Genomic DNA, 27792 nt, shown 5'->3' with positions numbered 1-27792 from the left:
AATTTTTAGAGTTTACTCTACGTTCTCTTGCTCTGCTTCTGCTCAAAGTTGTGAAAACCCAGTATTCTGCTCTCTCAAGTGCTTTTGTTAGAACCATTTCCTCAAGTATCGTACTGCCAAGGGTAGTTTTGCCACCGGTGACGGGCGATAGTTATATGGTTGTACACGTGATGAAAACTGAAATTAATTTTTTAGCTACAAATCAATGGTACTATACTTGTCAGCACAATTATAATGTTGCATTTTTGGAAAGGAGTGATGGCTCCATATGTCTCAAAGTGAAAAGGACCACATTGACTAGAATTAGACACACCTGACTTGGTCTTGGAAAAGGCTGCAGAGTGAAAGGGACTTTTCTATCGAGAAGAAAGATGGAAAGGAATATGGCCTTGGAAAATGAGTAGCACCGAACAAGACATTGTGTCGCCATGGCGAACCCAGCAGCTTTAGTGTTGATTGCAATCCCCTGTCGGACATCGTATGCTCAATATAATCTCTGTTTTGGTTTACATGAGATGATCTCAAACGCATCAAAAAATAACGGGGAGATGATTACAGGAGGATCCTTCCAGAGAAATCGAAACATAATCAACAAGTCCCATTTCTATGGCCAAAACAGAACTTCAGGAAAGTGTGCATCATCTACTTGCTCCTCGTCACCAGTACACAAAATCAGACCACGCAAAACTGAAACCTACCTGCCTTGTCCATGAGCATTCCACGGTTTATGACGGTATAGCAATCATAGAAATCCAATAACATTGGTGACCAGCTCATAAAGCAAACTCCGTTTCAGCTCGTTTCAGGACACGTGAAACCATGGCGTAGAATTCAGGTTCCTCATCTTTTATCTGATCAAGCGTCGTGGATTCATGTGCATCCGCCTGCAGGGAAAGAAAAGGTGAAGCGTAAGAACATGGTACTCCTTTTCCATCTTTGCCATATGCTTGCGCATTAACATCTGAATTCAAATGTCAGTTATCAAGTACACATGATTTACCTCACTGAACTTGAGAAGTATTAAGTTTGACACACCAGCAGGCTTTGATTTGTCCCACCTATAACAAAATAAAGCACCAAAGCAAAACAAAAAAACATGAATTTGTTTCAAAACGGCAGTTTTATTAACACATTAATAATGGAAAGTTAAGTATATAATAAGTTCATTTCCCATTCAGTAAGATTGCTATTGCACATTGATATCGAAATGATGTTGAAGACCATAAGATGGAAGCTTAACACAGAATGAAGTTGGAATAGCACTAAGTTAATGTTAGAAGTTAGCAGTTACAAGGTCATGAGCACGACTGGGCATAATAGTTCGCGGGATCAGCTTACAGTTCATCTCACTGTTCCACAAAACTACAAAAGTGTGTTTGTCATAGTCCACTTAAGTCATTAGCAAGTGGAATCTGCCTGTTACAGCATACCAAATTGTGTTTTTACTGTACCATGTCACTACATAAATACATAACTACCACGAAAACCATGATAATTGTCATGTAAAAGTAAAACCACACTATCAGTTACAGAGAAGCGTACCGAACAAGCATCAGTTCGTTGACAGATCTCCACATTTTCCGGCCAGTGTCCATGTTTTGGTCTCTAGCACTTCGGCCACGCCACAATTCTTTCACAATGTACATCACCTCTTCAGCATCAACCTTTTAACAGATAAAAATAATTTAAAATCTTTCAATGAGACGTCACAATCACATTTTCACAAGTGACGAGGACATCGCTACCATGGAAACAACCAATCAAGAAATGATTATAAAGCAAAGGCATATGATTAGGTGTTGTACAAGAAGTCCTCCCCCACATCCTGAACTCAGATTCAGACTGCACAGACATACCTGACTTCATACGTCTATAACTTTCACATCCTGACTCTGTATTAGGTAATCTTTTTTTGTTGGAATTACTTACCAACCCAATTGGACTCACATTCAAATTCATTCCAAGCATGACGGTATCGCAGAAACAGTCTGATGCAACAGCAGGATCGGAGTCAAAAGGTGTTGCTTCACCTCCACTTGGGCCCACGGGCCTTGTATGGCCTGGGGTACCCTTTGCCTTTGGCCAGCACCCCTTAGTCCATACAAGTAGATCAACCTCCCTAGTGTTTTGTTTCCTTAAAAGTAGTCATTGTTGCAACTTCTTGTACTTTCTTTGTGTCCAACGAACAGGCCAAGACTGCTATCAGAACCCCAACTTTATCATCTTTTTTAGATAATTGATCTTCATATATACTTAGAATATTTCGATTGCTTTTTATTGTAGTTCTTTCTTGTTCTTTGATTGCTTGCAGGGATTAGACCTTCGTGGTCAGAGCGTCAGGCTAACCTTACTTCCAACATTTTCAGTAACCTCCAGGAGATTGGTTTAGTTATTGCTAACACGCAAAGTCGTCACACGTTTGTAGTCGGAACGTCAATGGCGTTAGGATTCCTTCGATGAAATCACACTATCAATTGGTCAGCCACTGCGTATACTATTTTCCGCCCGGGTGTTCGCACAAGGTGTAGATGGATATGCAATGGGATCGATGGACAGTTCATTTTGCTGCGTGGCTGGCTAAAAGAAATTAACTCCAGCACGGTCCTTCACGTTTTCAAAAAGCTACTACTTCAGTTTACAAAGCTTGACGCGTCGTTTCATCGGCCGTGATAATTAACAGCAGTCTGCCATGGTACTCCTACTCGGCGTGATCGACGTCGTCTCACTTTTCTAGTCAGATTGTCAAAGTCGTTCTTCATCCAAATCGACATAGTGTGATTCTCATCAAAAGGTCACGAAAGAATTTGCCAAATAAATATCACGCTGAGTAGGAGTACCATGGCAGACTGTTGTCAATTATCACGGCCGGTGAAACAAAGCATCAAGCTTCATAAACTGAGATAGTAGCTTTTTCGAAACGCGAAGGACCGTGTCAGAGTTAATTTCTTGAGCCAACCACGGGGCGAAACGAAGCATCCTTCGATCCAATTTATATATGCCACGCACGGGCTCTCTCATTGCATATCCATCTACACCTCGTGCGAACACCAGAACGGAGAACAGTATCCGCTGTGGCCGACCAATCGACAGTTTGATTTTCATCGAAAGATCTCGAACGGCATTGACGATCCGATTACAAATATACAACGATGTTGCGCGTTAGCAATCACTAAATCAATCTCCTAGAGGTTACTGAAGATGTTGGAAGTACGGTCAGCCTGACCATGAAGGTCTAAACCCTGCAAGCAATCGAAAAACAAGCAAGAACTATAATAAAAAGCAATTTGAGTATTGCGACTTTGCGAGTATATATGAAGATCAATTATCTCAAAAAGATAACAAAGTTGGGGTTTGATTACGGTCTTGGCCTGGTCGTTGGACACACACAAAGTACACTAAGTTGCAGCGATGATTACTTTTAACAAAACAAAACACTACGAGGTTGATCTATTTATATAGGACTAAGGGGTGGCGGTCAAGGGGGTGGAAGCATGTCCCAAGGCATCAAAAACCCTACCGTAGGTCGTACAAGGCCCATGGGCCCAAGTGGAGTTCATGCAACACCTTTTGACTTAGATTTGACTCGGATTCTACTGCTGCATAGGACTGTTTTTGCAATAGCATCACGCTCAGAACTAATTTGAAGGTGAATCCAATAGGGTTAGTTAGTACACGAGATAGATTTCAAACAAAAAAAGATTCATCCAATTCGGAGTCCGGATGCGAAAGTTATAGACGTCTGCACAGTCCAAATCTAAGTCCAGGACTTGGGGGACTTTGTTCTAACTTTTCTTGGGCCAAAAGTGACGTGAGAGGACTTCAAAGAAATGTACTACCTCCATTGCAAACCATAAGGCGTAGTTTGAGTAAGCACAAGGATTAATAAGCTTATGGAACCAACAGAAAGAGAAGAGAACTGTGCTGCCCCTACTCAAGTACATAGGACATAGAGAAGAGAGATTATACCTAATTATCAGGGTACTACTTATATGCAAAGAAAATGTTGTAAATAAGGGCAAACACGCAAAAAACATCAATAAATGTCAATGCACATCATAATATGAAACTAGATGAAAGAAAATAGACCTCACAAACTGAAAAGGAGGGAGGAGTAATACCAAAACTTGCTCGGCTGACCCATATATCAGCTCCTCATGCTCAAGAAGACGATGGTGAAGAACGCGGTAATGATCCAAATCCAGGTTAACAATTGGTTCAGTTTGAAAATCTAACTGGGCAAGTTGAGTAACCACATAGGAGGCCATAACTTGACCAAATATTGCAGGGATAGTTCCCAGTACTGGGATAATGCGAACCCTGAATCCTGGCACAATCTGCATGAAGATGCATGCCATGTTATCAGTATTATCTGCACTTTTAATATATAGGCGACTAGATGATTTACAGAAATTTAATTAAATCATTGCCATGCATGCTAAGAAAATAAACACTACCGGTCAGTGAGGTAGCATCCTGGTGGCTGGTGCACACATAAAAGGAGCTGACCTGGTAATCTGATGGAGTTTCCTCTTCTTTCGAACCTTGAAAGGGAAGTAGCTTTGCCTTGGGTTTTTCCATTGAAAAAACTACTGGTATTCCCCCTTCAATTCCATGATCCTTCTTCAGCCGATACCGTACCTACAGAAAAGAAAATTGGAGCACCTTATTAACAATTAAAGCACATCCAAAGTGGATAACTTAGCAGCTTCAAAAGGGTCTGAATAGTTATTTTAGTCTTTAGAACTAGTTGTCAATATTACCGCCCGAGAAAGGGGATCATTGCTTGATTCTCTCAAATCCGCAACACGGATTCGGGTCGGGTCTGCTCGAGCTCCAGCTCCCATTGCAGAAAGTACCCTTAACCCTCTGCGTACGCAAGCCGCAAGGAGAGACACCTAAAGATCAATGTATCAACATCTCATGATAATGCACAAAGCATAATATCAAATTAGTTAAGTAGATGAAAACTGAGCCAAGTAACATTTTGCTAAAGAAATTGGGTTTAAAGTACCAAATAGGGCAACTTTGAGTTGATTAATCATTAGAATGCAGCGAGATCAGGAACATCCACCTTTGTGACCAATTTGTTTCCAGAATTAGTTAAGTAATTTGTGATTATCCTACTAGATCATTCCTTCATGAAACTGAAGGCAGTGTTGCGTGGGGGACTCTCAGTTATTTCCTCATGAAACTAAATACAGGAACACACACGCGTAGGATTTAGAGCATAACAACATGAAAAATATAACATACACCTGAATACTGAAGAAAAATGCAAAATGTGTGGAAGGCTAAAGCCAACTATCTAACAAAATAAATCAACATCAGGTTTGGTATCAGAATTATTTAAGTAATATTTGTTTACCTTAGTATCAATGTTATCTATGCAATCAAGAACAAAATCTGGCTGTCCAGAAAGAATTTCGTCCTCAGCTGACGAATCATACAACTGCACTCTTGCTTCTATTTGGCACTCTGGATATATCAATGAGAAATGCTTCTTGAGGCAATATGCTTTTGGGGTCCCCACATCCTCTCTGGTTGCCACAGCATGCCGATTTAGTGATGACAGTGAGACCTTTCAACATATCATAAGTTGCATGTTAATGTCCATCTATTTTGGATGTAGGATATTATTTGCAGAAACATAATGTAAGAATGCCCATTTCATACTACTACAAAAGCCTGATCAGCACTCAGTATGCTTCATAGAAATAAGTTATCACACATGTATCATGATTTTATATGAAACTGATGTGCATCTACTATATGGCATGATGATTCTCTGTGCTTCAAATGGAAATTTTAAAAGCTCTGAATATAAATGTATTAACAAAGAAACGACCCCAGGTTGACATCTGAAAACATATACCTGATCAAAATCTACTAGGAGCAACCTGCCAACTCCAGATCTGAGGAGCATGGAAGCAGCATGACTGCCAACTCCTCCAAGACCAATGACTACAACAAAAGATTCAGTAACTTTCTTCTGAGATTCGACTCCAAAAAATTGTATATTCCTAAAATATAAGAAGTAAACAGGTGTTGGTAACCACAATCAAAACATGAACACAATGAGTGTTTCAAAATGTTTGGGTACTAAAGTAGTCTGAAGATTAGGAAAGGTGGATCACAGATAGAGCATATATCTATAATGTACAAGGAATGGTAAGTTACAGACTATGTGCTGTGAGAATACATATCACTTTCTGCTCTGCTCACATTAATTTAGAAAGGTACAAGGTTGAATATATTGGCAGCAGGAGAAATAGCTCTTTCAGGGTTATATATTCATTCAGTTTTGCTAAAGCACATCTAGATGTGCCATAAGTATTGCACATCTAAGTCATATGTCATTGATCTTACATTAAGATTCGTGTGAATATTTTCTCTCTTTTTTCTTTTTCTCTTTATGCTTGATTCACTCACTTAGATGTGCAATAACAAGAGCACATCTAGATGTGCCCTAGACACACCCTATATTCATTATTAGCTATAACTCTAGCAACAATTGTGAGGAATTCATCAGCTGTGCAATATCAAGTAAGAATCTGAACCTTGTAAGCTGCTCAGCAACAACTTCATCAGAGAGAAGATCCGAGCTATCATGCAGACGTGCTCCCGGTCCAGTACTGCCTGCTCCCAACAAACGCTCTTTAAGACAAAAGTACTCGATAGAACAAGTTCAAAGTGAAATGCCGAAATATCGGAAACAAGTAACTATTCAGCACCCAATCACCACACAGACACAGCAACATAATTATTAATCTGTTCCTACGAGATACCCTAATAATATACTTGGTGCATCACTGGAGAGCTAAATGGACGCCTTAGATTCTCAGCAGTCTCTACAATTACTAGTTCACTATACATTATTCAACCAGAAAACCATTAACCAGAGGTTTACCAGCGTGCGGACCACCAGCACCGCCATTGGATTCCAGCAGCTTGCGCACGTAGCCCTCTCTCCGCTTCGCCCTGCCACCCAGCAACAGGAACAACAATGAAGCAACTGTTCGGCGGACGCTCCCCCGCAGCTCGCGGGGCCAGTCTGGGGTGGGGGTCGCGAGGAGGAGGGTTCGGTCGGTTACCTGGAGAGGAAGCTGAAGACGGCCGCGGTGGAGAGCGCGCCGAATGCGGCGCCGACGCCCGCGACGGCGGCGAGGAGGAGCAGCTGCCTCGCCCTCTCCTCCATGTCTCCGGCGCAGCCGCCTAGAACCCTAACCCCTGCTCGGACGATCAGAAGGTAGAGGAAAGTCTTGGAGGCGACCGAGCCGGCGCGGCCCGATACTACTGATCCGTCTGCAGTCTGCTTCGCGAGCAAACCTCCTTCCGGCCCGGCCCGGCCCGCTCAGTTCATGGGCTTGTTCCCTGTCTTTTCTTGTTCCCTGTCTAGGTTCTTATGGAGTATTGTGGGGTGCTCCTTGAATAGCTAAAGATCTCCTGTGTCTTTCCTTGATTTATGTCAGAATTGGTTGCCTAACTACATCGGCAAAAATAAAATAGTTGTTATGCTTGGTGTTGCTGCTTTGATATGGTCTATTTGAAAAACAAAAAATAAATCATGCTTTCAAGGTGTAAAGCCCAATGATCCTACCGATATTATTATGTCTGTTTGCTCCCTTCTCTATTCGTGGAAAATTTTACAGAAAAAAAGACTACAAAACACGCTACAGCTGGTCGCTAGAAGGATTGTCCAAGTGACTCGGGATGTCTTCAGGAGAGGATATAGGTGGGCGCCGTATGTAAGGAGAATCTGATGAAATCAGTTGCTGGAGGTGCTGATTTGAAAGGCTTGGATCGCTTCTGGCTATCACCCAAAAGAGTGGAAATTTCTGATGCTTGATGCTGGTTATAGCTAGGTTTTGTTCTATCGTCACCTACCTTTATTTTTGCTGTAGCTTTTGTTCCGCCGATCTGGCTCGATGTTATTTAGACAAGTATGCTAGTGCTGGTTGAGTTACTTGTGTGTCGTAGCATCCTGATGTGGTTTAGTGCTAGGGATGTAAAAAGTGTACTGCACCTTGCTTGTAAAAGACTTCATTTTCTTAATGAAAATGGGGTCATGTGGCCCCTCTCATCGAAAAAAAAGTTCATGGGCTTGTTTTAAGAAAACATTTTTATCCCTGGGCTCGCCTCGCCACGTGGCGAGGCGCATGCCACGGCCCCGCGCCCCCCTCCGGCGCCAGAGCTCCGGCTCATTACCACCACGCAGCGCCGCCCGAGACTGATCAAATGGCGTTCCCCTGCTTGCCCGCCGTGCGGCCGCCGCCGCGCGCCGTCCGAGCCCGAGGCGAGCGGCCCCGCGGCCGGCGGCCCGCGCTGACGGTCGTGGCCGCCGGAACCCGCACCAGCAGCGGCGCCGACGCCCGCGGGTCGCTGGTGCTGGCGCTCGTCTCGCAGGCCCTCGCCGCCTCACAGCGCCGCGCCGTCGACCTCGTCACCGAGGCCACCAAATACGCTCTCCCTTCCGGCCGCTTCGAGCCACGGACCCTCGAGGAGGCCCTCATGTCCGGTCAGTGCTCGCCGAAATTCCCTACCCGAGGAAACGCTCCATTTTGCCCAAAAAACTCTAGGGTTCTGGGACTTGCTTACTGAAATTCCCCCGTGCTTTCGCAGTTCCTGACCTCGAGACCGTCCCGTTCCGCGTCCTGAAGCGTGAGGAGGAGTACGAGATCAGACAAGTGGAGGTGATGCTTTGTTGTTATCCACCAAAGTGCTCTTCTATAGTACAGTAGCTAGGAACATGCGTCGAGGAAGCGCGGTCAGTCTTCATACTTAATGAGTGACGCCCTCTTCTGTTGTCAATTCTCGTCAGTCGTACTATGTCGCTGAGACAACGATGCCTGGAAGAACCGGGTTTGATTTCAACGGATCGTCTCAGTCGTTCAACGTGCTGGCGTCTTACTTATTCGGTAAGGTAATTCATATGTTTCCTTCCTTTGCTGTGTTGTGCTGTGAAAGGAATTCATTTGATTAAATGCTTCAACTGAAGGGAAATTTATGATGGTATGCTTCCTTTCAGAACACAAGGTCCGAACAAATGGAAATGACAACCCCTGTTTTTACTCGGAAGGAGGAAGTTCGCGGTGAAACGATGGACATGACCACCCCAGTTATAACAAAGAAGGCATGCTCTATATGACTTTCTCATGAGCCCATTCTTCTGAGTTCTGACTTGTCTCTATTTGCTCGATGAGCATTCGATGTGCTTACGAGTTAGCACGTTATTAAAAACTGATTGTTCAACAAAAATATTATTATAAACTGCCGAATTGAATTTTAACATATGTTGTCACCTGCAGTCAGCTGATGAAAATAAGTGGAAGATGTCTTTTGTGATGCCATCAAAATATGGCCCAGACTTGCCTCAGGCAAAAGACCCATCTGTGACTATCAAGGAGGTGCCCAGAAAAATTGTAGCGGTTGCGGCCTTTCCAGGTCCATCTGTTAACCTCTTTACTTCATTCCAACTTGCATTTTTGTTTCAAATATGAAAAGATGCATTCAATTGCTTTGACTTTTATCGAGCAACTATCTATTTAAATGTTGAAGCAAATTGGTGGTTATTGGCACAACCTTCATGTGTGACGTTAGTCCATTAAAGTTCACGTCCTGTCCTCATTTTCTTTGCTGAAAAAATGAGTAGAAAAAGCAGAGGGGATATTCCCTGAGTGCCTGCATTAGCACTGGCTGTACTATGTAAGCCATCGAAAATAACTAAGAAAGATCTGAATTGTAGCTGCTTCCTGAATCCTGAACTCTGAACATGTACCAAGTACTAGCACCAACATAATACACCTAATTTGGGTCTACTTCCATAATATCACAAATGAAACCTCCAAACCGTGTGAAGTTGTCTGTTCGAAAAGAGGACCACCTACTTTACCCTTCCATCTTAGCAGAGCATTGAATAAAGGTACACACAAATTCTATATCAGTACTCCATCTTTCAACTTATGTTCTTGATAGAGAAATATCAAAAGTTTCCAGCGGTATTATGAACCTAATTTTTTTTATCTCATTCTACTAATTGATGTAAGATATTCAAACTCTCAAATGTTTAGGAAATCATCATGTTTTCAAGGCAAGTTGTAGCAATGACCTATCTTCATTCCTTTTGTATTTTTGTATGTGTATGCCTAGTTATGAGCCCTATCTATATTGCAATCTTTATGCACCACACTAACAGTGATTTTTTAAAAATTCTGTATGTTGAAACAGGTTTGGTTACAGATGATGACATAAGCCAGAGGGAATCCAGGTTGCGGAAATCTCTCCAGAAAGATACCCAGTATCAACTGAAAGAGGATTCAGTGGTGGAAATTGCACAGGTAAAACTTGTTTCAGTGTCCTAGATAACAAGGATTGGTTCGTACTTTGATGTATAGATTAACAAACTGGTTTCGTTGAATTTGCAGTATAATCCCCCTTTCACACTTCCTTTTGCAAGGCGTAATGAAATAGCACTAGAGGTTGAGCGACTGGATAGAGCATCCTGATGTCCAAGATTAACAAATAAGTTGTTAAAATTTCAGGGTGTATGCAAATGTACATTGTCCTTAACATTCTCACTAGTGCAGTATGTATAGTATATGTATATATCTCATTTATATCACCTACATTGGCTAAGGGTAAAATATTATAGGTTAAACTTTGATTTCTTAATTTGTGGAATGAATGTATGATACTCCCTCTGTCCCATAATATAAGACGTTATTACATCCCATATGCGAGTATATTGGATGTAATAATGTCTTATATTATGGGACGGAAGGAGTAGCATTCATGTAGAAGACCGGTTTATGTGTCAAAGCTGAATTTCAGGCATTTTCACAACAATTTTTTTTAACCTGTTCCGAGCCTTTTACAGTTGACTCTGGTCCAGCAAAGTTTTCAGCTCCCCTGTTCTTTATATGGTTTTGTTTTTGACATTGATGAGTCGCTTTTTCCACTCACTGAAACAGTAGTTATTGTGGGCATGTTGACATTATCACTTTGTGACTTACGACCGATGGATCTATTCCAGGTGCATATGTGCTTTCCTTTTTCTGGACATGACAAATGCTATTATTCAGTTAAACTATATGGCTTGTCACTCACAGTACAGATTTATAGGTGACATTCCTCTAGAAGGGTCTTAGTTTTTTTTTACCCTGAAGCCGTACAACAATTGTTCTACGGTAATTTTTTATTAATTAAATAAATATGTACAAATTACAAGGGAAGAGCTCCCTGCTAAACTATCCTATTCCAGTTTTCTCCAACATGGGAAAGTAATGAATCACTTAAGCAAGAAAGACTTAGAGGCCTGAATCAATCCATTGCTCAAGAATGGCAATGTTCTTTGTCTTGGTTCTGTGCTTGACCTAAAAGGTCCTGTTTGAACTTGAAATTCCCAGCCTCCTTTGTTGGTGCTTCGTTTTGGAAAATCTTCCCATTTCTTTGCATCCAAATGTTCCAGCAGCTCATAATGACAACATCCATAGCAATTTGCATGGGGAATGCTTGCAGTAACAGAGTTACTTCATTAAAGACTGAGATCCCTCTTGATCTATTTGGAGCAATGAATTCCCAGCAAGATTGCGCAAAAGGACAGTCCCAAAAAAGATGGGAGTATGGTTTCCTCCATCTGCTCATTGCAAATTGCACAGTTGTAAGATTGCAGGAAGAAATTCTTTCTTTTGAGTAAGCTTCTTGTACTGACTCTGTCATAGAGGAGTAACCGAAAGAATATCGTGTGCCTGATTCTGCTAGCAGCTTACCACAATCCTTGAAACAATGCATTTGCTTTCGTTGGCCCCATGAGGTGCGTGTACATCCGTTTAACTGAAAATTGACCGGGCTTCCAAATGTAAGACCATTTGTCTTCAGAGTTATTGGGGGAAAGTTCAGTTTTGGCAGTAGATCATTGAACTGGTGATAAGCTGGGCCAGACAGAGGAGTGTGGAAGTTCTCTAGCAGCTCAGAGGTCTCTCTGAACTTGGCCAAAGAAGAAATTTCAGTTTTTGCAAATGAATGAAGTTCAGGGTATTGCTGAATCAGTGGAGTATCTTTGCCATTTATCTGTCCAGAAGTGAATAGTGTCTCCAGTTCCAGCAGTGCATGTTGCAGCAGATTTTGTACAAGGGGATGAGCTTTCCACCATGACGAGCCTTCCGTTCTGCCTTGAGGAGGAGAGGAGGTGTAATATGTCTCCCAGAGGAGTTTTACCCAAGGCAAGTTATACTTGTTGAAAAATTTGTGGAGGTTTTTAGCAGAAGAGCCTGATTATGCACAAGATATCAGTCACCCCTAATCCTCCATGTGTCTTTTGCTGGCAGACAACATCCCAAGCTATCATAGCAGCACCTTTTTCCTCAGAGCCAAACTTAAACTGCCAAGGATTTGTATTGCGGACAACATTAACACGTTTCGGTTTATGTTGTCTTGGTTTAGGTTTTGCGTCCAGCATTAATAGGGCTACCGCAATTGCTGTCTTCCAAGAATTCTTTAAACAGGAAAAGAAAAAGGAACATTCAGCTATTACAATTTAAGCTTGAATAAGTCCATCTACTATTTGAGTTCATAGTCGTAACATCACAAGCTAGACTTCAGTGAAAAAGCTGTATGCGAAGTTGGCTCATTTTGGGGGAGCGTGCTACAAAACTACCTTAAGAAATGAAAACCGACGAAAAAAGATGAGTTTACAAGAAATTGGTCACAAGTCTGGCTAAGGAAGTGTAGCAAGTTAGTAAGCCAAATACTTGCTCCGACCCAAAATGCAAGTATGTCTTTTTGATGGTACTTTTGACCGTTAGTTTGTATGCGAAAATGTTGTCTCATATAAGAATTTGTTACACGTTGTAAAAAATATATTTCATAATTTCAGTCAAAAAATCATCATTAACAAAAAAAATATTGATACCCTTATACAAAATCTGCTGCAACATGTATAACTGAATTTTCATATCATGAGTTCTGTTTTCTTTTTGAGAAAAATCGTTAATCTTTATTCAACAATGAGGTTTGTAGGAATTGCTACAGGATGATGCGGTTCAAGCAACCACACATGGCGACCAAAATCTAAAAGTTACGCGTGTCGGCAATTCTTTCTCCAGTGGCTGTCATCGAACCTGACTTCACAATTGGCACTCAAAGTGTCCAAAAAGCAGCAGAGGCTCACCGCACACGCAGCTCTATGCCGTCCGGCCTTCCCGTGACGGGGGCAAAAGCTAGCTCTCGTCCGCGCGCGTAGTCACGCACGTCGGGTCGGTCCATGCCTACCCATGCGTTGTCCGGGCCAGTGGCTACATAGCTCCCGATCGATCGTTCTGCTCACGAGCCCGCTTCCCCGGCTTTCCGCCGCTGGGTTCGTTCGCGCCGGTTGCACCCACCTTTCCCGTGTCCTCCCCGGCCTGCTTCTATCCCACTGTACCAGCCACAGCCAGCCGCATGCAACTTGTGTACGCACGTTGATCGTGATGCACTATTCTGCAATACTCCATCGATCAAGCTTAATAATTATACTAAGATCCATGCTGATTGTTGTCGTGATGGACGTCACGGCAGACTAGTTCCACTTTGGCCAATGTTGAGCCACCACCTCGTGCACGCGCGTACGTAGGTGGAGCTGTTAGGCCAGACTAATTACCTACCGCAAGACACTAATCACTCGTCTTGATGATTAGGTACGTCCCTCTATCGATATATAGTTCGCGGGACGATAAGACAGGAGGGTTGACATATGCATGTGAGCCTGTTAATCTTTTTCTTCCGCGAAAAACCTGTTAATCGATTTAGCACATGCATATGCATTGGCAACATGCCCTGCAACCCCAACGTCGTAACGACATCGCTGCGTGTAGTGCTTACAGTTTTGAATCGCGCCAGAACACAAGGCCCGGCAGGATCACGTACGAACACGTTGTGTGTTCATTATTATGTGGGATATTTGGACGTATGAACGTGGTTTTTAAGCGTCGCCCGGGGTAATAAGGAGATTAGGACAGGACAAAATGAAATGAAAGCATGCTGACGTGCTAGCTCCTTTGGTTTTGTTTAGCACTCTTTTCGCGTGCTTCTTTAGTCTCCTCTTTTCCTTTGAAAGATTCTTTGGTTTGCTTTCAAGGGTTGGGGGTGTTGAGGACGAAATTTTCACGTTAATTAACACATAATTAAAATTGTACTCTCTTCATTCAGAAATACTTATCATCAAAATGAATAAAAAAGAATGTATGTAGATGCATTTTAGTTCTAGATACATTCATTTTTGTTCATTTTGATGGCAAGTATTTTTGGACAAAGGTAGAAAAAGTACATAATTTGTTCTTTGAGTTTTTTGTTCTTTTGGTGGCACAGTATCGTGATGAATATCACACCAGAGTGCCAGACACTCTTTGTGTTTTGTTGTGATATCCAAACATATATTGATCCCCCCCCCTGTCATTTAGCTTCCTATATGATCTGAGAGTCGGGTTCGTGGGACCAGTGGACGGATTCTTTGGTGGAGCAATGCATCATCTCACTCATTGATGGCGGTGGATCTCGGCGGCATGGTGCTGTGGTGACTCGGCATCCGATGCGCGGAGATGGACTCGCGCATGAGGGTGTCGTGGTCTGGCGTCGTGGTGGCGTCGATGGCAGCTAGACCGTGCAAAATAGATGCAGCGGTACAACTCTGAAGATGGATTGGTGGCGGGTGGCTGCGGCAGTCTCATACCCGGCAGGCGTCCTGGTTGAGGAATGTGCCGGACCGGTGGGTGCCCCATACCCGGCAGACATCCTGGATGGGATCTCAGGTCTTAGATGTTAGGTTTGGCTGCGAGGTCTGTTTGGTATTAGGCCCAGACTATCAACATCCCTTCATCAATTGGATGGGAATAGCGACAGATGTTGCCTAAACGGTGGCTTTAGTCTTACTGTTGTATTACTTTGTAATGTCTTGTGTGAACAATTAATAAAATGACTGCAAGTATCGTCCAGATGCAGAGGTTATGTTTTATGGAGCTCGCGGGTTCCAAACCAGTCATGAACTGTCTGTCTGCAGATAGTAGCTCTTTTCATTAAATTGCAGAAGATATGATTATAGATCAATCAATTCCTTAAATATTGGTCCTGAAAGGGCGGCCAAGTTTCTGAACCATTGCTGAAAAGATGGAGACATAGTGCCTGTTCGACAACGGACCGCTCCAGCTATTCCGCTTCGCCCAGCGCTGAAATGTGGAGCCACGAAATGGCAGCTCCGTAAAAATGAACTGCACGCCGCTCCGCTGCACCACTTCAGCTCCGTGGAGTCGGAAGCGGGAGTGTTTCCGAACGGGCCCATAGTACGTTACTCTCGTCTTTTAGCAGAGTTGACAGTCACTTGGTTGGCATGCATGGCGGCATGTCTCCGAGGTAAACTGAACCATCACGATAACAGATGGCGTATGACAGTGCATGCTTACAAGTTACAAGCCAATGTCCCTTTTATGTGATTAAACTACGATAGATCTCCTTTTAATAACATTGCCTGACACAGACGCTAACCTGATAGAATTCCTGCAAAAAAGTTGTGGGCACAAATGAAGCAAATAAAGCAGCAGCTATAAAAGGACAGGCCATTTCCATGTCTACTTAGATATATGGGCGCAGCTAGTAACATGGAGGCACGGACACCACATAGATTAAAGTGCCATTGCCATGAAGGAGACCTGAATTTATGCCTGATCCATTCATTCTTATAACAAAAAGCAAGCAAGAAAAACAAGATAGCAGGCTGCAGGGTCCAAAGAAATGCATTCCGGTCAGCACCACTATGCCAGCATCGATCGGCCCATCGGCTGCATGCGCTGTACGCCACTTGTGTGTGGCTTCGGCCGGTGGCCACTAACTGAGGCAGGCGAAACCAGCTTCGAAGGGGAACGTAATTTGGCAGCCGGGAAAGAGGTGCTCGGAATCGAAGGTAAATTTCAGAGTAGAGCACGAGGTCCTCCGATTCAGGACGATGTCACCTGCCCCGTTACCGCGCTGGGTCCAGAAAGCCATGATCATAGTACGTGAATCTATGCTGCATGGAAATCGTTTAGCAGACGGATGGATGTCGTCGGCCGCAACGACGAAAACCGCCGGAGGAGCTGCAAGCGGGTAGCCACTGGCGAGGGAAGGTGGCCACTGGCTGGCTAGTGCGGGGCTGCCTTCAGGCCCATCTTCCAGATAGCGCCGTCCCTCGCTTTATCACTCTCCTGCAACGACTCACTGACGACATTTTCAGACCGGCCGTCGTTAAAGGCGCATACCGGCCGGATCGGTTCAGCCTGACAAAGCATCACCCTTTTTTTCAAATATTTTGGCATATATTTAAAAAATTGCATGTTCACGGAACGATCCATCGATCCATTTTTCCTGCCAGCTTGACTTGCACGCATCCATCTGCATGGCTTGATCTGCCAATCGGCTCGTGTTGCATGCGCTGACTCTGGATTCAAATTCTTTGAAACGGTCCACTGTAGTTTCAGAGATAAGCATATGACTCCCCCCGCAAAGGAAATAAAGAGAGAGATAAGCGCATGGTTAAATTAGTTGCGTGGAGAACTGAACTTCATGGGTTCATATGCCTGTGTGCATAAGCAAACTTATGGTGATCAACATTTCAACAACCACATGACACGAGGGTGTACGTGGTCATAGACTCCTCGTGGTTATCCGTAATACGTATAGTGTCTTCCCATCCATTGGCCGGGAACCCAAGTGTTTCGTCAACTTGTTGTAAATATAAAGGGAAATGCATGTGATTTCCGTCCGTAATATAGCGACGCCATGTGTTTGCCCGCACGTAGCTTCGCGGTTGGGTGGTTGGAACTGGAAATTTCCCTCCTCCTACAAATCAGGATTGTGAGGTGGGGTTGAGAGGAATATCTTCAATGTCGGGATGGAGCTAGTGATATTTGGGGGCTCTAAAAATTTAGGAGTTAAAAGGGCTATGGGGACGGGTGAAAGTGTGCTAAGGGTATCTCCAACGCAGCTCTTAAAATGGGCATATTATTTGTCCTGGACTCATCCACAGACACAGATACGAGAGCCGGTCAATATCTCTGTTTTTCTCTAAGAACGCCACACTCAAAATAATAATAGAAAATAGCATAATTCATCTGTAAAATAACATGCAAATATCCATAGTACAACAGCCGTTCAAATGTAAATGTTACGTCTAAGACAAACCCAATGTTTAACAAGTTTTTCGAATTCACCAGTTCCAAATTCAACGATACTCGAGTTAGAATCTACATTTCGTCCCACATAATGTGTCCCTTGAGCTTTATCCAGAAATGTATTCACATAAATGGCCTGCCTTCAGATTTGTGGTACAACACGATATCACGTCCAGGCTATGCAACATGATGATTAGAGCGAATTAATGAATTGACAAACACATGGAGCAACACTACTACAAAAATAGCTATAGCTAATATGGACATTAATGGCGCACCATCTATGTGGTGCTCACTGCTATATAGCAATGGCGCACCAGATATGGGTGCGCCATTAGTGACCATATTACTAATGGCTCACCTGGTGTGTGGTGCGCCATTACTAGTTTTGTGTAACACCCCGGATGTAACTTTCCCAATTTGTACTCCAACTCTTGCCGTTTCCGGCGTTAAGTTATTTTATTTTTTTGGGTTCGGGTCTTTGTCTCCGTGTGTTGTTGCCGTTGTCATGCATCTCATATCATGTCATCATGTGCATTTCATTTGCATACGTGTTCGTCTCATGCATTCGAGCTTTTTCCCCGTTGTCCGTTTTGCATTCCGGCGCTTTGTTCTCCTCCGGTGGTCATTTCTACCTTTCTTTCGTGTGTGGGGATTAAACATTTCCGGATTGGACCGAGACTTTCCAAGCGGCCTTGGTTTACTACCGGTAGACCGCCTGTCAAGTTTCGTATCATTTGGACTTCGTTTGATACTCCAACGGTTAACCGAGGGACCGAAAAGGCCTCGTGTGTGTTGCAGCCCAACACCCCTCCAATTTGACCCAAAACCCACCTAAGCCTTCTTCATCATCTAGAGCGTTCGATCACGATCGCGTGGCCGAAAACCGCACCTCATTTGGACTCTCCTAGCTCCATCTATGCCTATATATATATCTCCCCCCATTCGAATCACGGACGAAACCCTAGTTCCCCTCCTCCTCCAGCCGCCGGACAAAATCCGAACGGCCGGACGTGTCCGGATCCGCCGCCGCCGCCACGTGTCACGCCTCCATTGGATCCGCGCCGCCGCCCCACTTCGTCGCGCGCCGCCGGCCCGGGAGGCCCAGGTCGGGCCCCCGAGGCCCACGACCATCCGCCGCCGCGCAGCCCGCTCGCGCGCCGCCCATCGCGCTGCCGCCCACTCACCGTCCCGGCCGCCTTTTGCCCGCGCCGCCGTTCGCCGCCATCGCCGGCCGCCGCACCGCCACTAGTGCCTCGCCACGCCGCCGCAAGCGCCTCGTCGCACCACCGCCTCCCGCGGGCACCCGCTCCCGCGCATGCTCCGGCCGCCGCCCGACGCCTCCGTGCCGCCCTCCCCGCCGACGTCGCCGCCGGCCACCGGCGTCGCCTCCCCTCCGGTGAGGTTCGGGCCGAAGCTGGATCAGATCCACCAAGTCGGTGTACCAAACGCCCTTGCCCCGCCCGGATCCCTCCGTCCCGGGTCGAGCCCGTCCCGCGTTGACTTTTCGCGGAGGTTGTTTTTCTTCTAAGTCCTCGAAATTCCAGATCCAAGTGCGCATGTTCATAGCATCGTATCTTTGCATCCGTAGCTCCGATTCATGCATATAGCATATCAAAATGTTCATCTCAGAGAGTACATCATTTCATTTCATTGCATCATTTTCATTTGAGTTCATCTTGATGCCCGAAATGCTGTTAAAAGAGGACTACTTGAGATAATTGTCAGATCTGCTACTCCATTTAGCTTTTTGTCATTTTTGCCATGATTATTGTGTGCATGATATGCCCTGATGTTCTACATATGTTTTGTTAAGGGTTTTGTCATATTTCCAGAGGTGCAACCCATGTATTTTTGTGATGTGTGTGGTGACTAGCACAAACTTGCAAAGTGGTGCACTCGGTAATTCTGTTTTCAGGGACTTAGCAATTCCACTAAGTCCTTAATTTGTTTATCTCATATGGCCATATGTTCATGTTGTTTCCTAGTGATCCGTGCCTCTTTTGAGGATGATCAGTAAGGATGTTTTGTTAATATTGTAGTGCTCTATCCATCCATGTCTTTGTTTGCAATTATGGAGCAACCTAGCTTGAGTCAATCGAGCTCTACTTTTGCTACTTTGTGAATCTGGGCAGATTGTCAACTTGTTTGCAATTTTACCGATAATGTTGTAGTTGACCCGTGTATGCTATGCTATTGTTCTTGCCATGTATAGCTTGCATTTTGTGCCTTCTTGATGGGTGTATGCTTAGCTTATCATGACTTTCTTCGTAGTGAGTGCATCGAGCTCGTAAACATGCCTACTTGATATCTGTTTTCAGCATGCTCCAGTTTTCACTAAGTCTGTGATCTGATTATGTTTTTGCTATGTTCACATGTTTGCAATTGTATTTTCTGGTCTTTTTTGGCTCAAGGTCACTAAGGGACTTTTGTTAAGCTCTTTTAGTAGCTCCATGCCATGCTTTACTTTGCCATATTTAGGTCCTGTAGCATGTAGTTTTGTTGCTCCGAAGAGTGCTACCTGATCTGAAATTCCAGACAAGTGTTAATTTCACCAAGTCTGAGATCTGTTTGCCATATGCATTTTTGCCATACTTGTTTGAACCTGTTAATGGATGAATTGGCCGTAGCTCAGTGCTAGACTTTTGTTAAGCATCTTGAATGCATCCCTGCCATGTATTTTGTTGTCATGTTTGGGTGCCGTAGCATGTTCATTTCATTGCATTTAGATGGCTACTTGCTGTAAATCGCAGACCGGTGTCATATTTGAATCGCTTGCCATTTCCAAACCGTAACTCCGATTTCGGCGTTCTTTATATTGTTTTCAAGCGATTTCATCTCACCTTTACAGTGGCACACTTGGATTTCCAAGTTGAGGCCAGGTTCTTGCATTTCCTGTCATATCTTGCATATGCATCCCGCGTCGCATCCCGCATAGCATATCATCTTTGCATCATATTGTTTGAGTTGCACGTGGTTGATTGTGTCCTTGTTGCTTGTTTGTCTTGTTTGGATAGAGTCGGGAGACGAGTTCGCTAACGAGGAGCCCGTTGAGTTTGCTTTCGAGGATCCAGTCAACTCTGACAACTATGCAGGCAAGATGATCATACCCTCGAAATCGCTACTATCTTTGCTATGCTAGATTGCTCGCTCTTTTGCTATGCCAATGCTACGATGCCTACCACTTACTTTCAAGCCTCCCAAATTGCCATGTCAACCTCTAACCCACCTTGTCCTAGCAAACCGTTGATTGGCTATGTTACCGCTTTGCTCAGCCCCTCTTATAGCGTTGCTAGTTGCAGGTGAAGATCGAAGGTCGTTCCTTGTTGGAACATTTATTTACTTGTTGGGATATCATTATATTATCTTGTTATCTTAATGCATCTATATACTTGGTAAAGGATGGAAGGCTCGGCCTCTCGCCTAGTGTTTTGTTTCACTCTTGCCGCCCTAGTTTTCGTCATATCGGTGTTATGTTCCCGGATTTTGCGTTCCTTACGCGGTTGGGTTATAATGGGAACCCCTTGATAGTTCGCCTTGATTAAAGCTTTTTCAGCAATGCCCAACCTTGGTTTTACCATTTGCCACCTAGCCTCTTTTTCCCTTGGGTTTTCGGAGCCCAAGGGTCATCTTATTTAACCCCCCCCCCCGGGCCAGTGCTCCTCTGAGTGTTGGTCCAAACTCTCAGCCGCCGGTGGCTACCAGGGGCAACTCTGGGCTGGCCTACCGGAAGTTTGGACAATCTGAGTGTGCCCTGAGAAAGAGATATGTGCAGCTCCTATCGGGATTTGTCGGCACATTCGGGCGGTGTTGCTGGTCTTGTTTTAACCTGTCGAAGTGTCTTGAAGAACCGAGATACCGAGTCTGATCGGAACGTCTTGGGAGGAGGTCTATTCCTTCGTTGACCATGAGAGCTTGTCATGGGCTAAGTTGGGACTCCCCTGCAGGGATTTGAACTTTCGAAAGCCGTGCCCGCGGTTATGGGCATATGGGAATTTGTTTATGTCCGGTTGTAGATAACTTGAGCCTTAATTAATTAAAATGAATCAACTGAGTGTGTTACCGTGATGGCCTCTTCTCGGCGGAGTCTGGGAAGTGGACACGGTGTTGGAGTAATGTTTGCGCAGGTTGTTCTCTAGTTTCTCGTTCGCGCTTTGCCTCCTCTTCTCGCTCTCTTTTGCGAATAAGTTAGCCACCATATTTTGCTAGTCGCTTGCTGTAGCTCCACTTATATTTACCCTGCCTTACCTATAAGCTTAAATAGTTTTGATCGCAAGGGTGAGAGATTGCTGAGTCCCTGTGGCTCACAGATTACTATTACACCAGATGCAGGGCCTGATGATTCCGCTCCAGGAGACGCATTTGAGCTCAAGTGGGAGTTCGACGAGGACTCTCAACGATACTATGTTTCCTTTCCTGATGATCAGTAGTGGTGCCCTGTTGGGGGTGATCGGGACTGTGTCGCATGTTGGGTTATCTTTTATTTTGGCACCGTAGTCGGGCCATGAGTGTTTGGATGATGTAATGTTATTTATGTACTTGATTGACATGGCGAGTGTAAGCCAACTATGTTATCTCCCCTTTATGAATTATATTGCATGGGATGCTGTGAAGATTGCCTAACTTGTGACATATGCCTTTAATGCGATTATGCCTCTAAGTCGTGCCTCGACACGTGGGAGATATAGTCGCATCGAGGGTGTTACATTTTGTCCTGGCCCCACACCCCTTCCCAGACTTAGCAGTGGCGCACCAGGGGAAAGTGCGCCATTACTAGTTTTAACTAGTAATGCACACTAGTAAGAGATGCGCCATTGCTATCTATACGTATGGCGCACCCCTACCAGTGCGCCATTGCTATCACCCCTTATCCCCTTCCTCTAGTCACGTTCTCTCCCCTCCCCTTCCTCCTGACACACCCACCCACCTCCCTCGACATCGATCTAGATCGGAAAGCCCCGGCCACCTGCCTATTCCTCCCCCTCCCTCACACCAGATCCAGGGCAAAGGCAAAGCGAATAGGGCGGCTCCTTCAGTCGCGGCCTCTCCTTCCTCGAAGCCCACGGCCGAGAGCAGACGGAGGAGAGGAGAGAAAAGAAAGCTATCGTGCTCGCGCGACGATGACGACGACGACCTCCGCCGTGGCGACGATGAGCCCCCTCCGCGCCCTCCTCGTCCTCGCCGCCGTCCTCGCAGCGTGCCTCGGCTCCGCGGCGGCGGACCAGCCCGGGTAAGTGCCCCTTGTCCCCGCTCGTTTTCCCTCCCCCATCCGACCGATCGGGAGGCTGTATCTCGACCCCTCTCTCGCCTCACCTTGTGGGTGCAGATCCGTTGAGGGATACACCATCGCCGGCCGCATTAAGATCGATGGTCAGTGCCCTCTCCCCCGTGGTTCGAACTAGACGCATCTGGTAACTTCTGCGTGCGTGGGTAGGCGGGCGGGATCCAGCTTCGTGCTCTGCTCGAACCTGACCAATTTGGTAGAATTATCTCTGGGGCGCGTGATCCAAGTAGGGCCAAGTGTGTCGATGCTACTGATCTCCCTGCTGTACCACTATGCATCGCCGTTGCTTAGGCAGCATGCTTACAGGCACATCACAGCAACTAATTTTATCCAGCTTCATCTTTGAAATCTGAGCCGCGTTGGAGCTGTGCTGTGGCTACTGTTTGTTCATATGCTGCATCCTTTTGTTCTGAGTATCTAAATCAATCAACAGATGTAGGAACATGTTTATTTGTTCATATGCCATGCTTTTGGGTTAATTTGTCTGTCAAATTGATCCATTGGCCCGCTTGGTTCAATTTATCTGATGCCACAAGTGGCGTCATTTTTATTCGGTATGGATTGCCATTATAATGTACGTACTGTTGGGGAACGTTGCAGAAAACAAAAAAATTTCCTACGTTTTCACCAAGATCCATCTATGAGTTCATCTAGCAATGAGTGATCGGATGCCTCTACATACCTTTGTAGATCGCGAGTGGAAGCGTTCAAAGAACGGGGATGAGGGAGTCGTACTCGTCGTGATCCAAATCACCGAAGATCCTAGCGCCGAATGGACGGCACCTCCGCGTTCAACACACGTACGGTCAGCGTGACGTCTCCTCCTTCTTGATCCAGCAAGGGGGAAGGAGAGGTTGATAAAGATCCAGCAGCACGACGGCGTGGTGGTGGATGCAGCAGTCACCGCAGCAGGGCTTCGCCGAGCTTCTGCGAGAGGGAGAGGTGTAGCAGGGGAGAGGGAGGCGCCAAGACTTCAGGGTGCGGCTGCCCTCCCTCCCCCCTTTATATAGGCCCCCTAGGGGGGTGAGCCGGCCCTAGGAGATGGGATCTCCTAGGGGGGGCGACGGCCAAGGGGGTGGAATGCCCCCAAGGCAAGTGGAGGCGCCCCCTCCCCTAGGGTTCCCAACCCTAGGCGCATGGGGGGCCCAAGGGGGGGGCGCACCAGCCCACTATGGGCTGGTTCCCTCCCAAATTCAGCCCATGGGGCCCTCCAGGATGGGTGGCCCCACCCGGTGGACCCACGGGACCCTTCCGGTGGTCCCGGTACAATACCGTTGACCACCGAAACTCTCCCGATGGCCGAAACTGCACTTCCTATATATAATTCTTCACCTTCGGACCATTCCGGAACTCCTCGTGACGTCCGGGATCTCATCCGGGACTCCGAACAACTTTCGGGTTACTACATACTCATATCTCTACAACCCTAGCGTCACCGAACCTTAAGTGTGTAGACCCTACGGGTTCGGGAGACATGTAGACATGACCGAGACGACTCTCCGGTCAATAACCAACAGCGGGATCTGGATACCCATGTTGGCTCCCACATGCTCCTCGATGATCTCATCGGATGAACCACGATGTCGAGGATTCAAGCAATCCCGTATACAATTCCCTTTGTCAATCGGTACGTTACTTGCCCGAGATTCGATCGTCGGTATCCCAATACCTCGTTTAATCTCGTTACCGGCAAGTCACTTTACTCGTACCGTAATTCATGATCCCGTGACCAGACACTTGGTCACTTTGAGCTCATTATGATGATGCATTATCGAGTGGCCCCAGAGATACCTCTCCGTCATATGGAGTGACAAATCCCAGTCTTGATCCGTGTCAACCCAACAGACACTTTTGGAGATACCCGTAGTATACCTTTATAGTCACCCAGTTACGTTGTGACGTTTGGTACACCCAAAGCACTCCTACGGTATCCGGGAGTTACACGATCTCATGGTCTAAGGAAAAGATACTTGACATTGGAAAAACTCTAGCAAATGAACTATACGATCTTGTGCTATGTTTAGGATTGGGTCTTGTCCATCACATCATTCTCCTAATGATGTGATCTCGTTATCAATGACATCCAATGTCCATAGTCAGGAAACCATGACTATCTGTTGATCAACGAGCTAGTCAACTAGAGGCTTACTAGGGACATGTTGGTGTCTATGCATTCACACATGTATTACGATTTCCGGATAACACAATTATAGCATGAATAAAAGACAATTATCATGAACAAGGAAATATAATAATAATCCTTTTATTATTGCCTCTAGGGCATATTTCCAACAGTCTCCCACTTGCACTAGAGTCAATAATCTAGTTACATTGTGATGAATCGAACACCCATAGAGTTCTGGTGTTGATCATGTTTTTCCCTAGGGAGAGGTTTAGTCAACGGATCTGTGACATTCAGATCCGTATGTACTTTACAAATATCTATGTCTCCATCTTGAACATTTTCACGAATGGAGTTGAAGCGGCGCTTGATGTGCCTGGTCTTCTTGTGAAACCTGGGCTCCTTGGCAAGTGCAATAGCTCCAGTGTTGCCACAGAAGAGTTTGATCGGCCCCGACGCGTTGGGTATGACTCCTAGGTCGGTGATGAACTCCTTCACCCAAATTGCTTCATGCGCTGCCTCCGAGGCTGCCATGTACTCCGCTTCACATGTAGATCCCGCCACGACGCTCTGCTTGTAGCTGCACCAGCTTACTGCTCCACCATTCAACATATACACGTATCCGGTTTGTGACTTAGAGTCATCCAGATCTGTGTCGAAGCTAGCGTCGACGTAACCCTTTACGACGAGCTCTTCGTCACCTCCATAAACGACAAACATGTCCTTAGTCCTTTTCAGGTACTTCAGGATATTCTTGACCGTTGTCCAGTGTTCCTTGCCGGGATTACTTTGGTACCTTCCTACCAAACTTACGGCAAGGTTTACATCAGGCCTGGTACACAGCATGGCATACATAATAGACCCTATGGCTGAGGCATAGGGGATGACACTCATCTCTTCTATATCTTCTGCCGTGGTCGGACATTGAGCTGAGCTCAATTTCACACCTTGCAACACAGGCAAGAACCCCTTCTTAGACTGATCCATATTGAACTTCTTCAATATCTTATCAAGGTATGTGCTTTGTGAAAGACCTATGAGGCGTCTTGATCTATCTCTATAGATCTTGATGCCTAATATATAAGCAGCTTCTCCAAGGTCCTTCATTGAAAAACTTTTATTCAAGTAGGCCTTAATGCTGTCCAAAAGTTCTATATCATTTCCCATCAAAAGTATGTCATCTACATATAATATGAGAAATTCTACAGAGCTCCCACTCACTTTCTTGTAAACGCAGGCTTCTCCATAAGTCTGCATAAACCCAAACTCTTTGATCATCTCATCAAAGCGAATGTTCCAACTCCAAGATGCTTGCACCAGCCCATAAATCGAGCGTTGGAGCTTGCACACCTTGTCAGCATTCTTAGGATCGACAAAACCTTCCGGCTGCATCATATACAATTCTTCCTTAAGGAAACCATTAAGGAATGCCGTTTTGACATCCATTTGCCATATCTCATAATCATAGAATGCGGCAATTGCTAACATGATTCGGACGGACTTCAGCTTCGCTACGGGTGAGAAAGTCTCATCATAGTCAACCCCTTGAACTTGTCGATAACCCTTAGCGATAAGCCGAGCTTTATAGATGGTCACATTACCATCCGCGTTTGTCTTCTTCTTAAATATCCATTTATTTTCTATGGCTCGCCGATCATCGGGCAAGTCAGTCAAAGTCCATACTTCGTTTTCATACATGGATCCTATCTCGGATTTCATGGCTTCCAGCCATTTGTCGGAATCCGGGCCCGCCATCGCTTCTTCATAGTTTGAAGGTTCACCATTGTCTAACAACATGATTTCCAAGACAGGGTTGCCGTACCACTCTGGTGCGGAACGTGTCCTTGTGGACCTTCGAAGTTCAGTAGGAGCTTGATCAGAAGTATCTTGATCATCATCATTAACTTCCTCTCTAATTGGTGCAGGCACCACAGGAACATTTTCCTGAGCTGTGCTACTCTCTGCTTCAAGAGGCAGTACTTCATCAAGCTCTACTTTCCTCCCACTTACTTCTTTTGAGAGAAACTCCTTCTCTAGAAAGGATCCATTCTTGGCAACAAAGATCTTGCCTTCGGATCTGAGGTAGAAGGTATACCCAATAGTTTCTTTAGGGTATCCTATGAAGACGCATTTTTCTGACTTGGGTTCGAGCTTTTCAGGTTGAAGTTTCTTGACATAAGCATCGCATCCCCAAACTTTTAGAAACGACAGCTTAGGTTTCTTCCCAAACCACAATTCATACGGTGTCGTCTCAACGGATTTCGACGGTGCCCTATTTAAAGTGAATGCGGCAGTCTCTAAAGCATAGCCCCAAAATGATAGCGGTAAATCGGTAAGAGACATCATAGATCGCACCATATCTAATAGAGTGCAATTACGATGTTCGGACATACCATTACGCTGAGGTGTTCCAGGCGGCGTCAGTTGTGAAACTATTCCACATTTTCTTAAGTGTGTGCCAAATTTGTGACTCAAGTATTCTCCCCCACGATCTGATCGCAAGAACTTGATTTTCCTGTCACGTTGATTTTCAACCTCACTCTGAAATTCCTTAAACTTTTCAAAGGTCTTAGACTTATGTTTCATTAAGTAGACATACCCATATCTACTCAAGTCATCAGTGAGGGTGAGAACATAACAATAGCCACCGCGAGCCTCAACGCTCATTGGACCACACACATCAGTATGTATGATTTCCAATAAGTTGGTTGCTCGCTCCATTGTTCCTGAGAACGGAGTCTTGGTCATTTTACCCATGAGGCATGGTTCGCACGTGTCAAATGATTCGTAATCAAGAGACTCTAAAAGTCCATCTGCATGGAGCTTCTTCATGCGTTTGACACCTATGTGACCAAGGCGGCAGTGCCACAAGTATGTGGGACTATCATTATTAACCTTACATCTTTTTGTATTCACACTATGAATATGTGTAGCATTACGCTCGAGATTCATTAAGAATAAACCATTCACCATCGAAGCATGACCATATAACATATCTCTCATATAAATAGAACAACCATTATTCTCGGATTTAAATGAGTAGCCATCTCGAATTAAACGAGATCCTGATACAATGTTCATGCTCAAAGCTGGCACTAAATAACAATTATTGAGGTTTAAAACGAATCCCGTAGGTAAATGTAGAAGTAGCGTGCCGACAGCGATCACATCGACCTTGGAACCATTCCCGACGCGCATCGTCACCTCGTCCTTCG

At 45.1% G+C, this 27792-nt stretch overlaps 2 protein-coding genes across 4 annotated transcripts; one reads left to right on the top strand and one right to left on the bottom strand.

Annotated features, from left to right (window-relative positions):
- Positions 1-418: 418 nt before the first annotated feature.
- Positions 419-7272, bottom strand: LOC125522417 (tRNA threonylcarbamoyladenosine dehydratase). Of its 2 annotated transcripts, none has more exons than XM_048687481.1 (11): positions 7092-7272; positions 6908-6978; positions 6558-6636; positions 5873-6020; positions 5366-5578; positions 4761-4895; positions 4507-4638; positions 4119-4334; positions 1543-1664; positions 1001-1058; positions 419-884 (listed from the first exon to the last, which is right to left on the bottom strand). In XM_048687481.1, the coding sequence occupies exons 1-11, from the start codon at positions 7193-7195 to the stop codon at positions 774-776; spliced, it is 1389 nt and encodes a 462-aa protein (XP_048543438.1). In that variant the 5' UTR covers positions 7196-7272; the 3' UTR covers positions 419-773. The 2 variants fall into 2 exon arrangements, with proteins under 2 accessions (XP_048543438.1, XP_048543439.1); XM_048687482.1 differs by having other exon boundaries at positions 5873-5961; positions 7092-7264.
- Positions 7273-8163: 891 nt separating this feature from the next.
- Positions 8164-10668, top strand: LOC125522424 (heme-binding-like protein At3g10130, chloroplastic). Of its 2 annotated transcripts, none has more exons than XM_048687488.1 (7): positions 8164-8515; positions 8620-8690; positions 8819-8920; positions 9026-9130; positions 9306-9441; positions 10225-10334; positions 10454-10668. In XM_048687488.1, exons 1-7 carry the CDS (start codon positions 8236-8238, stop codon positions 10457-10459), a joined length of 810 nt encoding a protein of 269 aa, XP_048543445.1. In that variant the 5' UTR covers positions 8164-8235; the 3' UTR covers positions 10460-10668. The 2 variants fall into 2 exon arrangements, with proteins under 2 accessions (XP_048543445.1, XP_048543444.1); XM_048687487.1 differs by having other exon boundaries at positions 8167-8515; positions 10422-10668.
- Positions 10669-27792: the final 17124 nt, after the last annotated feature.

This window comes from Triticum urartu, chromosome 7 (assembly GCF_003073215.2).
Source record: "Triticum urartu cultivar G1812 chromosome 7, Tu2.1, whole genome shotgun sequence".
In the NCBI taxonomy this organism is placed as follows: Eukaryota; Viridiplantae; Streptophyta; class Magnoliopsida; order Poales; family Poaceae; genus Triticum; species Triticum urartu.
Note: the sequence above shows the minus strand (reverse complement) of the source record. Positions and strands in the feature narration are given on the sequence as shown.

Bases quoted from the DNA above. Each gene is read 5' to 3' on its own strand.
- LOC125522417 (XM_048687481.1), bottom strand. From the start codon at position 7,195: ATGGAGGAGAGGGCGAGGCAGCTGCTCCTCCTCGCCGCCGTCGCGGGC. The intron at 6,637-6,907 runs GTAAACCTCTGG...TGTTGGGAGCAG, and splicing joins TGCTGGTGGTCCGCACGCTG to GCAGTACTGGACCGGGAGCA. The intron at 1,059-1,542 runs GTACGCTTCTCT...ATTTTGTTATAG, and splicing joins AACGAACTGATGCTTGTTCG to GTGGGACAAATCAAAGCCTG.
- LOC125522424 (XM_048687487.1), top strand. From the start codon at position 8,236: ATGGCGTTCCCCTGCTTGCCCGCCGTGCGGCCGCCGCCGCGCGCCGTC. The intron at 9,442-10,224 runs GTCCATCTGTTA...ATGTTGAAACAG, and splicing joins AGCGGTTGCGGCCTTTCCAG to GTTTGGTTACAGATGATGAC. The intron at 10,335-10,421 runs GTAAAACTTGTT...TTGAATTTGCAG, and splicing joins CAGTGGTGGAAATTGCACAG to TATAATCCCCCTTTCACACT.